The sequence below is a fragment of the Bombina bombina genome, chromosome 4 (assembly GCF_027579735.1).
Source record: "Bombina bombina isolate aBomBom1 chromosome 4, aBomBom1.pri, whole genome shotgun sequence".
Lineage (NCBI taxonomy): Eukaryota > Metazoa > Chordata > Amphibia > Anura > Bombinatoridae > Bombina > Bombina bombina.
Genome location: NC_069502.1, coordinates 803,771,296 through 803,786,609, shown reverse-complemented (window position 1 = coordinate 803,786,609; position 15,314 = coordinate 803,771,296). Strand labels below are relative to the sequence as shown.

The window sequence follows — 15,314 nt, the reverse complement described above, 5'->3', positions numbered from 1 at the left end:
AATGCTGAATTACCTGCTTGTTATGTTTTAATCCTTGCTAAGGCTCAATATGCAGAGCTTGCAATAAAATTTGTTTTTATCACTATTGGTGCCTTCGATGTTTTTAACAAGCAGTCCTACTACCAGACGCCCAGAGAGCTAGCTGGTCAGCTCTGATTACAAGCCCGCTTCCACAAGCACACTGGTGTGCTGTTCACTATTGTGAGTACCCTGTGCAAAGACCATCTGTAGTTCGTCTGCATATTGTGCTTATTGATACACACATTTGTGCGCCTCTTCTTATCCACTCTTTTAGATGCTCCTGTGCCTACCTCAGTATGTTCTTGTGATAAACACTGCTGCTATATATACAGCACACTCCTGTGCCTACCTCAGTATGCTCTCATGACAAGCACTGCTGCCATATATACAGCACACTCCTGTGCCTACCTCAGTATGCTCTAATGACAAATACTGCTGCTATATATACAGCACACTGCTGTGCCTACCTCAGTATGCTCTCATGACAAATACTGCTGCCATATATTTGGCACGCTCCTGTGCCTACCTCAGTATGCTCTTGTGACGAGCACTGCTACTTTATATACAGCACGCTCCACAACCTACCTCAGTATGCTCTTGTGATGAGCACTGCTACCATATATAAAGCACGCTCCTGAGTCTCCCACAGTATGCCCTTGTGATGAGCACTTCTGCCATATATACAGCACACGCCTATGCCCACCTCAGTATGCTCTCATGACAAATACTGCTGCCATATATTTAGCACGCTCCTGTGCCTACCTCAGTATGCTCTTGTGATAAACACTGCTGCTATATATACAGCACGCTACTGTGCCTACCTCAGTATGCTCTCATAACAAGCACTGCTGCCATATATACAGCACACTCCTGTGCCTACCTCAGTATACTCTCATGACAAGCACTGCAGCCTTATATAAAAGCACACTCCTGTGCCTACCTCAGTATACTCTCATGACAAGCACTGCTGTCATATAAACAGCACACTCCTGTGCCTACCTCAGTATGCTCTCATGACAAGCACTGCTGCCATATATACACCACACTCCTGTGCCTACCTCAGTATGCTCTCATGACAAGCACTGCAGCCATATATACAGCACACTCCTGTGCCTACCTCAGTATGCTCTCATGACAAGCACTGCTGTCATATATACAGCAAAACCAGGTGACATGCACGTGACGTCCTGCTTACCTCCATGTGCATCAGGATAGTCTGAGGTTTGGGTCTCAGTCTTTTCAGACATTGTCTTGTTCAGCAGAACTGAATTTGTCAGATATTCTTATAATGTTTCTCCTTTACTGACAAACGCAGTGACGTGTATTGTACCTGATCTTCACAGTAACAGGAGCCTACACAGAGAGAGAGAGAGAGAGAGAGACAGAGAGAGAGGTCTCTTGTACTGATCATTATCATAGGGGGAAGATGCTGTGCATTATGGGTGACAAATACCTGTATCTGAGCAACATACACAAACTAAGATACAACAATCACTCAACTTAGTCATAAAGAGATTAAATTGAATACAACAGGGGACAGTGATTGTCCAAAGAAAAGAAAAAAAGAAAAAGTATAAATAATTATATATATATATATATATATACACACACACACACACACACACACACACAAAGTGTTCTAACAATTAAATAGTTTTTATTTATGTCACTAAATGCAGATCTTTATTGCTTTCTTTTCTGAGCCATTTGACACCCCTGAGTTGAAGCTTTTGCTAACAATTTGCACATTTTTATGTTTAAATATCAATTCCAGTGTTTTATTTTCTGTGAATTACCCACACAAATTATAAGCAGTTTTTTCAGACCGAGCATTTATAGAAAAAAGTTTGCATTAATAACCAAATACAGGAAAATAAAACAACATATAAAATGCAAAAAAGTTAGATTTTTTAGTCATTTTTCACTAACGTACATGATATGCAATAGAACAGGACTTGTTATTTCCTCAAGGGCAGTGAATCTTTTTTGAAAGCACGTGTCCAAATTGGTGATAATCCTCTTTAAAAAAAATATATTTTGTGCTCATACAGCTGTACATTACACTGAAGTGGGTGACACTAGAAACAACTAAATCTTTATTATTTCCCATCATCCTCTGCAGCACATCAGGCTTTATGGTTAATATTGCAGCACATTGTCTCTAATTATTCATTGCTACACTGTAGAACTAAACTAAAAGCTGATGAACTGCAGGGGGTGTAGGAGACATTGGTGTTGTTTGTATAAAACATTTTTAATTAATCTTTATATAACTAATAAATGTATTTATCCTCAACTTCTATCACTAATGTCCTTTACATCCCCTTTATTTGCCTCTCCCACCTGCCTCCTCCCCAGCACCTTATATGCAGACACTTAACATTATAGAGAGATTCTCTCTGCCTCACATACACCACCTTTCCTATCTCACCTTATGTAGAGATATACAGTACTATGGAGAGGTGTCAAATGTCTCCAGCACTTTATATGTACACATTTAAAGCTATACAGCGGTTTCCTCTGGCTCATACACACAGCACCCTATCCAGCACCTTATATACAGGAATATATTATAAAGTAGTTCCATCTGACTCGCACATAAAGAGCCCTCCCCAATACCTTATATAAAGATATATAATATTATAGAGATGTTTCTCCTGCTTCACACATATACCCCCTCCCCAGTACCTTCTATATGAGCATATTAAAGAGATTCCCTCTGACTCACATACATACAGCTACCTCCCAGTACCTTATATACAGGAATATAATTTATAAAGTTGTTCCCTCTGACTCACACATAAAGCACCCTGCCCAGTACCTTATATAAAGATATATAATATTATAGAGATGTTTCTCCTGCTTCACACCCCCTCCCCAGTAGCTTCTATATGAGCACATTAAAGAGATTCTCTCTGACTCACATACATACAGCTACCTCCCTGTACCTTATATACAGGAATATCATTTATAAAGTAGTTCCCTCTGACTCACACATAAAGCACCCTGCCCAGTACCTTATATAAAGATATATATTATAGAGATGTTTCTCCTGCTTCACACATATACCCCCTACCCAGTATCTTCTACATGAGCATATTAGAGAGGTTCCCTCTGACTCACACACATATAGCTCCCTCCCCAGTACCTTTTATACATAGATATAATATTATTGAGTGGTTCCCTCAGACTTACACACACAGCCCCCTCCCCAGTACCGTATACACAAATGTATTATATTATATGGTTCTCTCTGACTCAAACACAACCCCTCCCCAGTACTGTATATAAATATATATAATATTAGAGAGGTTCCCTCTACCTCACACACACAGCCCCATCCCGAATACCTTATATATAGATATTTAATATTAGAAAGAGGGTCCCTCAGACTCCCCAGTGCCTTATATACAAACATATGTAATATATGATAATATAGAGGTTCCATTTAATTACTCACAAACACAACCCCTTCCCCATTATTATATACAGATACATATTATAGAGAGGTTACCTCTGCCTTATACACTCAGCTCCTACCAATACCTTATATACAGATATATAATATTATAGATAGGTTCCCTCTGCCTCACACATAGCCCCCTCCATAGTACCTTAAGAAATATTATAGAGAGGTTCCCTCTAATTTACTCATACCCAGCTCCATACCTCTGACTCACTCATACACAGCTCTACCTTCAGCACTTTATGTGGGATGTACTAAAATGAATGACAAGGGTGAATGACAAAATGGAATGCCCATAGACTTCAATGGGATGTAAAGTTATTTAAAAGTGCTATAGCAACAAAGCCATACAATATAGCAAATAGATATTTACCAGATCTGTTCCCCAAGTACAGTAGCATATTCTGAAAGTCAGATTATTTGGGATTATTGCTGCTTTCTTTGGAATAACAAGGGTGAATAACAACATGGAATGCACATTGACTTTAATGGGATGTAAAGTTAGAACAGGGATAGGCACGAACCAAGGCTGTTGCAGACATTTTCTAAAGTAAAGACCTTAGTGAAGGACACCAAGGTACATTTCAAATTAAAAACACCACTGATCCTATAACCAGCCCTCCTCTGGCTATACCCATGTGCCAGTGTCACTTCTGTGCCTTTGTATAGTGCTGGGTGTTATTATACAGATGCAGATACACATCCAGGATTTCACTCTGGCTTTATTTATTCCATAACTTATCACCCAATATCGCTAGCAGTCTCTTGACAAGCCACTAACTTTATTCACACTACATATTCTCCCTTTCCTATTATTTAATCAGAAATAAAAGATATACTAAGGTTGTGAATAACTACTTAAATAAACCTCAGGTGTTGGTTAAAGTGCTTTACCTTTGCATATAAAGCTCCAGGGACACAGTGGCCACTTAATTCTTGAATCTTCCCTCTCTCTGTCTCACTCAGAGTCATTTTCCCGGTACTAAGCGGCATCACGTGGGAGTGGCCAAAACCCCGCAAAACGTGGCGCCGCATGTGTCAAGGAGGAGTTAGGACCAGCATTCATCTGTCCTACTCCTCCCTCCACGCAGCAAAATGGAGTGGCAGACACTGCAAGGGCCAGTCACGGACACCAGTGTCCGTGTACGGACACCTTGCCTATCCCTGAGTTAGAAGTGCTATAGCAACAAAACTATTAGAAGATATCAAGAAGATATTTACCAGATATATTCCCTGTTTGCAGTAGCATATTCTGAAAGTGAGATTATGTGGGATTTTAGATGCTTTCTATAGAATGACACTTTTAACTTTACAACCCATTCTATGTCTATGGACATCCCATTTTATCATTCACCCTTGTCATTACATAGAAATCAGCAATAATCCCACATAATCTCACTTTCAGAATGTGTTACTGTATCTAGGGAACATATCTGGTAAATATCTACTTGATATGTCTCATAGTTTTATTGCTATAGCACTTTTAACTTTACATCCCATTAAAGTCCATAGACATTCCATTTTGTCATTCACCCTTGTCATTCCTTTTAGTACATCCCCTCACAGCCCCATTCCCATTAATTAATATGCAGATATATCATTTTATAGAGGTTCCATCTGTCTCATTCACACATAGGCAGACCCCTCTCTAGTACCTTATATACAGATATACAATATTATAGAGAGGTTCTCTCTGCCCCCTCTCCATTATCTTATATACATATATAAAATATTATAGAACGTTTCCCATTGCCTCACACACACAGTACTATGTACCTTATATAAAAAATATCTAATATTATAGAGAGGTTCATATTCTCACATACACAGACCCCTTCCCAGTACCTTACATACAGATATACATCATAGAAACGTTCCTTTGCCTCACACACACACTGCCCCCCTCCCCAGTACCTTATACACAGGTATTTAATATCATAGAGACATTCCCATTGCCTCTCACACACGGTACTATGTAATTTATATAAAAAAATATCTAATATTATAGAGAGGTTCCCATAGTCTCATACACAGATCCCTCCCCAGTACCTTATATAGCGATATATATTATAGAGAAGTTAATTTGCCTCACAAACACACAGCCCCCTCCCCAGTACCTTATACACAGGTATATAATATTATAGAGATATTCCCATTGCCTCACACAAAAATATTATTAGAGGTTTCCTATGCCTTATACACACCCTCCTTCCAGTACCTTATTCTCGAGTAACACAGCTAGATCCCCTGCAGCTAAAGGACCCTTGAACTCACAGAAGTCACGTGACTGCAGTGACATCATCAGTCCTTTAGCCGGACTGGATCTAGTTGCTACCAGGTAATAGTTGTGATTTAAGGAAGTGACAACTAACGGTAACCGCCTCAGGGTGAGAGGTGATCTGGGTTTGCGGAGAGAGAGGGTAAGGAGGGGGCTATGTGCGAGACAGAAGGGAGCATAGAGTCTACATGGGCTAGAGTGTGAGATAGAGGGGGCCGCTAGTCAACAGTGGCTGGGGTGTGAGAGAGGGTGTCTTAGAGTCTACAGAGGCTGGGTGTGAGACAGAGGGGGGCTTATAGTCTATAGGGGCTGGTATGTGAAACAGAGGGGGGCTGCGAATCTACAGTGACTGAGGAGTGAGTGGGGGCATGGGCCATGGGGTGAGAACCTGTACAGGGGCTGGGGTGTAAAAAAGAGAGGGATGAGAACCTGTACAGGGGCTGCAGTGTGAGACAGGGGTGATGTTGGTCTGGGTAAAATCTTAGTTTAGCGTTCTAAATCATTTTCTCAGCCATATCTCATTATTTTCCTACAACAATTGGTGTGGGGGTTCAGATGAGGGCTACCAGCAATACTGCAGTGTTTGTGTCTCCAGGAACAAAAAGGGGAGCCATATTTTGGGGTGTAAAGTCCCTGTTTTCCCATAGACTTTACACAGCCAGCCAGCTCTGCTCACCTACATGGATACATTGTATCAAACCCTCAGCCTACAGGTTTTTATACATTTGTAACTGTTTACTGTACACAGTCACTTAAAGCAGCCCTGTCAGTAACATCTGTACAAACTGCTGAGGAAATAATGTTCACACAGCCTTAAAGGGCAGGATAGCACCTGGTCACACAGTCTTAAAGGGACAGACAAAAAAAAAAAACACAGCCTTGAAAGGGTCAACTAGCACCACACACACACAGTCTTAAAGGGACAGATCACTGTAATGTGCACGCAGCGCAACCTTAAAGGGCAGCTCGACACCTGCGCACACAGCCTTAAAGGGACAGATCACAGTAATGTACACGCAGCGCAACCTTAAAGGGCAGCTCGACACCTGCACACACAGCCTTAAAGGGACAGATCACAGTAATGTACATGCAGCGCAACCTTAAAGGGCAGCTCGACACCTGCGCACACAGCCTTAAAGGGACAGATCACAGTAATGTAACGCAGCACAACCTTAAAGGGCAGCTCGACACCTGCGCACACAGCCTTAAAGGGACAGATCACAGTAATGTACACGTAGCGCAACCTTAAAGGGCAGCTCGACACCTGCGCACACAGCCTTAAAGGGACAGATCACTGTAATGTGCACGCAGCACAACCTTAAAGGGCAGCTCGACACCTGCGCACACAGCCTTAAAGGGACAGATCACTGTAATGTGCACGCAGCACAACCTTAAAGGGAAAACAGGGACTTTACACCCCAAAATATGGCTCCCCTTTTTGTTCCTGGAGACACAAACACTGCAGTATTGTTGGTAGCCCTCATCTGAACCACCACACCAATTTTTGTAGGAAAATAATGAGATATGGCTGAGAAAATGATTTAGAACGCTAAACTAAGCGGGGTGTTGATGGTCTGTACAGGGACTGGGGTGTGAGACAGGGGTGATGTTGGTCTGTACAGGGGCTGGGGTGTAAGACAGGGGTGATGTTGGTCGGTACAGGGGCTAGGGTGTGAGACAGGGGTGCTGATGGTCTGTACAGGGGCTACCGTGTAACAGAGGGGGCTGAAAGTCTGTACAGGGGCTTAGGAGGACTGTGAACCAGTACAGGACTGGAGTGAGAATAGGGTTGCCACCTTTTGCCCAGCCGATTCCTGGAGACTTTGAATTTGGGCATGGTTGGGTTGTGGCTTCACACGGCCTTAATAAAATATATTTTACCATTTTTGCTGCCTCTCAGTGTGTGTGTGTGTGTGTGTGTGTGTGAAGTGTCGGTAATTTCTGTTTCAGTGAGTGAAGTGTCTGTGAGCTGCCTGTCAGTGTGTGTGTGTGAAGTGTCTGTGAGCTGCCTGTCAGTGTGTGTGTGTGTGAAGTGTCAGTGAGCTGTCTGTCAGTGTGTTTGTGTGAGAAGTGTCAGTGAGCTGTCTGTTAATTCTAACTAGGCTTGCTTCAGGGAGATAATATACTTTACAATATCACAATTAACTCATTGAATGACAGAGAGTGCAGCCTTCAACACAATACGAAACAATGTGATTCAGCATGTCCTGGCAGCCGAGGGGTTAACCCATATTTTGAGGCCGAGTGCGGTTACCTTAGTCTCCCTCTCAGCTGGCAGATCCTCCTCCTCCTCCTCCATGTTGGCAGCACAACAGTGTGAGGCAGAGGGAGGCTGAGAACTAATACAAGACAGGTGTGTGTAAGAGAGATGTCTGATTCTTTACACGGGCTGACATTCTGTACAGGGTCTGGGGTGTAAGTGGACTGAGTGTCTGTACAGGGTCTGGGGTGTAAGTGGACTGAGTGTCTGTACAGGGTCTGGGGTGTGAGAAAGAGGGGTCTGAGAGTCTATGCATGGACTGGGGTATGATTGTAGCTCAGGGTCTGTGCAGGAGCTGGGGTGTGAAATGGAGGGGGGTTGAGAGTCTGTACATGGACTGGGGTATGAGACAGAGGGGGCTGAGAGTCAATATAGGGGCTGGGGTGTGAGGGGGGCTTAGAGTCTGTACATGGACTGGGGTATGATTGTAGCTCATGGTCTGTGCAGGAGCTGGGGTATGAGATGGAGGGGGGTGAGAGTCTGTACAGGGACTGGGGTATGAGACAGAGAGGGGCTGAGTGTCAATATAGGGGCTGGGGTGTGAGGGGGGCTGAGAGTCTGTACATGGGCTCAGGTGTGTGACAAGGGAGCTGAGATTCTATACAGGGGCTGAGGTGTGAGGGGGACCGAGGGTCTGTACTGGGGCTCGGGTGTGAGACATAGGAGGGCTGAGAGTCTGTACAGGGGCTTAGATGTGAGGGGGACTGAGGGTCTGTACAAGGGCTGAAGTGTGAGACAGGAGGGCTGAGAGTCTGTACAGGGGCTGAGGTAAGATTCTATAGAGGAGCTGGAGTATGAGACAGAGGGGGCTGAGAGTCTGCACAGTGACTGTGGTGTGAAACAGAGGAGGACTGAGAACCTGTACAGGACTGGGCTGTGAGAGAGAGGGGGGTGAGAGTCTTGTACAGGGTATGGGGTGTGGGACAGAGGGGGCTGAAAGCCTGTGCAAAGGATGGGATGTGAGACAGAGGGAGTTGAGAGTCTGCACAGGGACTAGCGTGGGAGACAGAAGGGACTGATATCTGTTACAGGGGCTTAGGTGTGGGACAGATGGGGTTGAGAGTCTGCACAGGGACAGAGCTGTGAGACAGAGGGAACTGAGATCTTGTACAGGGGCTTAGGAGTGAGGCAGAGGAGGACTGAGAACCAGTACAGGGCTGGGGTGTGAGGGAGAGGGTCTGAGAATCTGTACAGGGGCTGGAATGTGAGACAGAGGGGGGCTGAGAGCTGGTACATGGACTGGGTGTGAGGGGGCTGATACGATGAGCAAGCTGTATTTGAGGGAGTGAGGACTTGATGAAGTACAGTCTGTGTGTTAGGGTGTTGGGATAAAGTCTGACCTGTTTATAATAATTGTATATTTATTACTTGTATATGTGATGGGGTCACAGGAAGTCAGTCTGCATGGTTGTCCCACACAGGATGTGACATAACTGGGAAAAAGTTTGTAAAAAATATGTTTCTTATTGCTATTATATATGATTATCATTATTACTGTTGCTATAATTGACCATGTTTGACTATCTTAATGGCGTTACGAGAGGTGAAAAGTTAGGGGTGACATGAAGACATTTAACTAAATATGAAGAGGAAACCACATCTCAGAGTAATGCAATATATATAATTATATGAATCACAAGCACAGCTGTTCAGAGGGTAGTAGGTATAAGGACCAGGCTTACAGCACATGTAGTAGCGCAAATACTTACTTGGTGCACAGTATTTGTTGTGTCCTCACTTTAGCAGCCTCACATCATTTGTAATTTTATCCTATGATCAAGGTAATATGTGGGTTATACGATTTGGGGCAGATTCCTGTTTGAGCATAAATAGCAGATGAAGAACTGAGGGGCAGCAGGACAGAGCTACCAGTTTGGGATAATCCCATAAATTACAGGATAACTGGTAACCAGGGAGCTTTGGCACTTAGTATTTTACATTTGTTTCCTGATTTATCAGATAACTGCATATTCCTGTATACAGTCACCTTCTCATGATACTAATATTAAATAAATGTGTCACCACATAACGGTTGACAAACCTGACATTTTATCACTTTATATGTTATCTTTTCTATATGCAGCTTGTCACGTGTAGTATTATATTGTGCATAAGTGAAATAAACATGTTTGTTCTCACATAATCCTCTCTTTCCCATAATAAAAATACAGGAAGAGTTCTGATTATTTCTGATCTCTCACGTTGCTGTCTTTCTTTCTTCTCACAGGTGTCACATTTATAGCATCTGACTCAGTCACTGACAAAGAACAAGATGAAGAAATACAGGAAACAGATAGCAGAGCAGTTCCTGAGTCAGGCCCTGGGCATCATCTGCCTGCTGACCGGAGAGGTGAGAGCTGCTTCGTAATGTCATATGACACTGGTCCTATTTACTGTGCCACTTGTGATACACCAGATCTTACTTCAGTTTACCCAGACCATCTCACTAACCCTAACTTTGTTTCACCCAGACCATCTCACTAACCCTAACTTCATCTCAGCCAGACCATCTCACTCACCCAGACCATCTCACTAACCCTAACTTCATCTCAGCCAGACCATCTCACTCACCCAGACCATCTCACTAACCCTAACTTCATCTCATCCAGATCATCTCACTCACCCAGACCATCTCACTAACCCTAACTTCATCTCAGCCAGACCATCTCACTAACCCTAACTTCATCTTAACCAGACCATCTTACTAACCCTAACTTCATCTCAACCAGACCATCTCAATAACCCTAACTTAATCTCATCCAGGTCATCTCACTCACCCAGACCATCTCACTAACCCTAACTTCATCTCACCCAGACCACCTCACTAACCCTAACTGTATCTCACCCAGACCATCTCACTAACCCAACTTCATCTCAGCCAGACCACCTCACTAACCCTAACTTCATCTCAGCCAGACCACCTCACTAACCCAACTTCATCTCAGCCAGACCATCTCACTAGCCCTAACTTCATCTCACCCAGACCATCTCACTAACCCAACTTCATCTCAGCCAGACCATCTCACTAGCCCTAACTTCATCTCACCCAGACCATCTCACTAGCCCTAACTTAATTTCACCCAGACCATCTCACTAGCCCTAACTTCATCTCACCCAGACCATCTCACTAACCCTAACTTTATCTCACCCAGACCATCTCACTAACCCTAACTTTATCTCACCCAGACCACCTCACTAACCCTAACTGTATATCACCCAGACCATCTCACTAACCCAACATATCACCCAGACCATCTCACTAACCCAACTTCATCTCAGCCAGACCACCTCACTAACCCTAACTTCATCTCAGCCAGACCACCTCACTAACCCAACTTCATCTCAGCCAGACCATCTCACTAGCCCTAACTTCATCTCACCCAGACCATATCACTAACCCAACTTCATCTCAGCCAGACCACCTCACTAACCCTAACTTCATGTCAGCCAGACCATCTCACTAGCCCTAACTTCATCTCACCCAGACCATCTCACTAACCCAACTTCATCTCAGCCAGACCATCTCACTAACCCTAACTTCATCTCAGCCAGACCACCTCACTAACCCAACTTCATCTCAGCCAGACCATCTCACTAGCCCTAACTTCATCTCACCCAGACCATCTCACTAACCCAACTTCATCTCAGCCAGACCACCTCACTAACCCTAACTTCATGTCAGCCAGACCATCTCACTAGCCCTAACTTCATCTCACCCAGACCATCTCACTAACCCAACTTCATCTCAGCCAGACCATCTCACTAGCCCTAACTTCATCTCACCCAGACCATCTCACTAACCCTAACTTCATCTCAGCCAGACCACCTCACTAACCCAACTTCATCTCAGCCAGACCATCTCACTAGCCCTAACTTCATCTCACCCAGACCATCTCACTAACCCAACTTCATCTCAGCCAGACCACCTCACTAACCCTAACTTCATGTCAGCCAGACCATCTCACTAGCCCTAACTTCATCTCACCCAGACCATCTCACTAACCCAACTTCATCTCAGCCAGACCATCTCACTAGCCCTAACTTCATCTCACCCAGACCATCTCACTAACCCTAACTTTATCTCAAAATTAATCCAGACCATCTCACTAACCCTAACTGTATCTCACCCAGACCACCTCACTAACCCTAACTGTATCTCACCCAGACCATCTCACTAACCCAACTTCATCTCAGCCAGACCACCTCACTAACCCTAACTTCATCTCAGCCAGACCACCTCACTAACCCAACTTCATCTCAGCCAGACCACCTCACTAACCCTAACTGTATCTCACCCAGACCATCTCACTAACCCAACTTCATCTCAGCCAGACCACCTCACTAACCCTAACTTCATCTCAGCCAGACCATCTCACTAGCCTTAACTTCATCTCACCCAGACCATCTCACTAACCCAACTTCATCTCAGCCAGACCATCTCACTAGCCCTAACTTCATCTCACCCAGACCATCTCACTAGCCCTAACTTAATTTCACCCAGACCATCTCACTAGCCCTAACTTCATCTCACCCAGACCATCTCACTAACCCTAACTTTATCTCACCCAGACCATCTCACTAACCCTAACTTTATCTCACCCAGACCACCTCACTAACCCTAACTGTATCTCACCCAGACCATCTCACTAACCCAACTTCATCTCAGCCAGACCACCTCACTAACCCTAACTTCATCTCAGCTAGACCACCTCACTAACCCAACTTCATCTCAGCCAGACCATCTCACTAGCCCTAACTTCATCTCACCCAGACCATCTCACTAACCCAACTTCATCTCAGCCAGACCATCTACCATCTCACTAGCCCTAACTTCATCTCACCCAGACCATCTCACTAGCCCTAACTTAATTTCACCCAGACCATCTCACTAGCCCTAACTTTATCTCACCCAGACCATCTCACATACCTTAACTTCTGCTCAACCAGACCATCTCACTAACCCTAGATTCAGCTCACCAGACCATCTGAAAAACCCTTACCAGACCATCTCACTAACACTAACTTAAAGGACCACTCAATGGAGTAGAATTAGATAATTAAATAATAAAAAGACAAAACAATAACAATAACCCCTACTCTGAATTTCAAATAAATATGTTTTTTCCTGACAAATTTCTTTTTTCTCCCATTTTACTGGCCCCCTGTATCATGTGACAGACATCAGCCAATCACAGACTAGTAGTAGTATACGTTTACCCTGTGAACTTGTGCATATGCTCAATATGATCTTGTTTCCCAGAAAGAGTGTATATAAAAATTTGTGCAAAATATGATAATGGAAGTAAATTGGAAAGGGTCTTAAAACGGCATGCTCTATCTGAATCATAAAAAATTATTTTGACTTGAGTGTCCCTTTTAAATGAAATATTTTTTATTACCCACACTCCCCCAACCGGAACATCAGGGAAAATACATACATTATGTCACATGAATACATCAAACAGTGAAATACAGTTGGGAAATAGCAAAAAGAGTTATCACTTTGGATTATCTCTTGCTTCAAAAAAGTCCTCTTATTGCTGAGATTCCCCATTGTCCATTCACGTGATCTCCCAAGTATCATCCAGGAGACTATCACAATATAGTGATCATAAAATTAAACCAGAGCAGTCTCTATAGACTCCTTCAAAACTTCTGGAGGGAGTGATCGATTTTAATCAATAATCCCCTGAACATTTTCTTTATATCTTCAACAATATGACCTTTTCAATAGGGGACAATCAGTTGCAGGGGGTAATAATTCTAACTACTACTAGTCTCAGTAACAGCTTTATCATATCAAAAAAGAACCAAACTAAAAAAAAACAAAGGGTGTGAGAAAAAGAATATAACAATAATAAAAAGCAAAAAAAAAAAAAAAAAAAAATTTAACAAGAGATGCACGAGACAAGAGTATAAGTCAAAATTTCAGCATTGTACTCATTATCTTTGTTTTCACATCTGGAAGTTACCTACTCAACTTAGTTTCTACCTGCTTTCTGTATCTGAGGATATTCGCCACTTCTCCTCCATTACTGCACTCATCAAGATGCCTTTATTCTATCTCAGCTCTAAACCCCCTCCCTTACATTATGGATCGATTTGTTGTTACTCTCTAGAATCCAGTAAAACCAGACCTTTTGGAACTGAGATTCTGTGCCTAGTATATGTGCAGCTGATTCGTACATCAAATAGACCAGCTGGATTCTAGCTAGGACCTCTGACCACGATGGAATTTCCGTCTTCCAATATTTGGCTATAACTATTCTCGTTGTGGTACACAGGATTCTAATAAAAGTATTGATATATTTGTTCAGTCTGGGAATACCTTCATGTAGCAGCGCCCGAGCCGGAGTAAGATAGATCTGCTCATTTAGTACTTTTCTCATTAACAAAGACAGCTCTTGCCATATTTTTTTTACCTTAGGACACTCCCACCACATATGTAGGTATGATCCTATTACCTTACATCCCCTATAGCAAAAGTTGGAACTCTCCTTCCCCATGTGAGCTGTCTTTATCGGAGTCAGGTACCATCTAAAAGATGTTTTTATAACATTCTCTCTTAAGTCAGCACTGATAAGGCCTCTACTGGCTTGATGTAGCAGCTCACTCCATCTATCCAGCTCAAGCTCCTTGCCCATGTCCGTTTCCCATTTTAGCTGTAGTGTGGTCTTAGAATATGTTCTAGCCTCTTGAATAGAAATATAAAGTCTAGAAATTGCTTTTTTAGGCCTAGTTGATGCTGTGCACAATTGTTCAAGAGTAAGCTGTCGACTATGTATCATATGCTTGGCTATATATGTACGTATAGCTGAGGTTACCTGAAGGTATAGAAACCAGTGTAGCGTAAGAGGTTCCAATTTCTGCTGAGTCTGAGTGAATGTCAGCATCCTGCCCTGGGAGTATAGGTCCGCTACCCTATATAACCCTTTGTTCTCCCACTTTTTAATCTGATGTTTGAATTCTTCACTAATAATGTATTTTAAGGGGATTATCCTTGAGTGATATGGGAATATTTTCTCTGATTGTCTTGTTGATGGCCATTGCTGTCTAGTAACTAATGTGGTTTTGTTCTTATAAATATCATGACCATTAAATAATTCCCTACCCCAAAGAATGCCGTCCGGGGTCTCCTGCCCCACCATTTCCGCCTCTAAGGCAGGCCAAAGAATATCCTCTTGTCTTCTGCTTAGTATAGAGTCCTGGGACAGTCTCGCGGCCTTATAATAATCAAGTAAGTTAGGGGCACCCACCCCTCCTAGCTGCCTATGTCTATTTAAAATATG

General features: G+C 43.1%; 2 protein-coding genes across 5 annotated transcripts in view; one reads left to right on the top strand and one right to left on the bottom strand.

The window, feature by feature from the left end:
- Nucleotides 1-5,736, bottom strand: part of LOC128657048 (gastrula zinc finger protein XlCGF17.1-like) — a 53,273-nt gene extending 47,537 nt beyond the window's left edge. For 3 of the 4 annotated variants that reach the window (XM_053711272.1, XM_053711275.1, XM_053711273.1), the window contains exons 1-2: nt 5,706-5,736; nt 1,217-1,374 (exon numbers count right to left, since the gene is read on the bottom strand). In XM_053711272.1, the coding sequence (XP_053567247.1) occupies nt 1,217-1,268 (52 nt within the window). In that variant the 5' untranslated portion in view covers nt 1,269-1,374; nt 5,706-5,736. The remainder of the gene's footprint in view (nt 1-1,216; nt 1,375-5,705) is intronic. The other variant, XM_053711274.1, reaches the window with a different exon arrangement.
- Nucleotides 5,737-5,850: 114 nt separating this feature from the next.
- LOC128657047 (zinc finger protein ZFP2-like) overlaps nt 5,851-15,314 on the top strand; it is a 124,161-nt gene continuing 114,697 nt past the window's right edge. The window contains exons 1-2 of the mRNA XM_053711271.1: nt 5,851-5,881; nt 10,253-10,375. Coding sequence (XP_053567246.1) covers nt 10,298-10,375 — 78 coding nt within the window. The 5' untranslated portion in view covers nt 5,851-5,881; nt 10,253-10,297. The remainder of the gene's footprint in view (nt 5,882-10,252; nt 10,376-15,314) is intronic.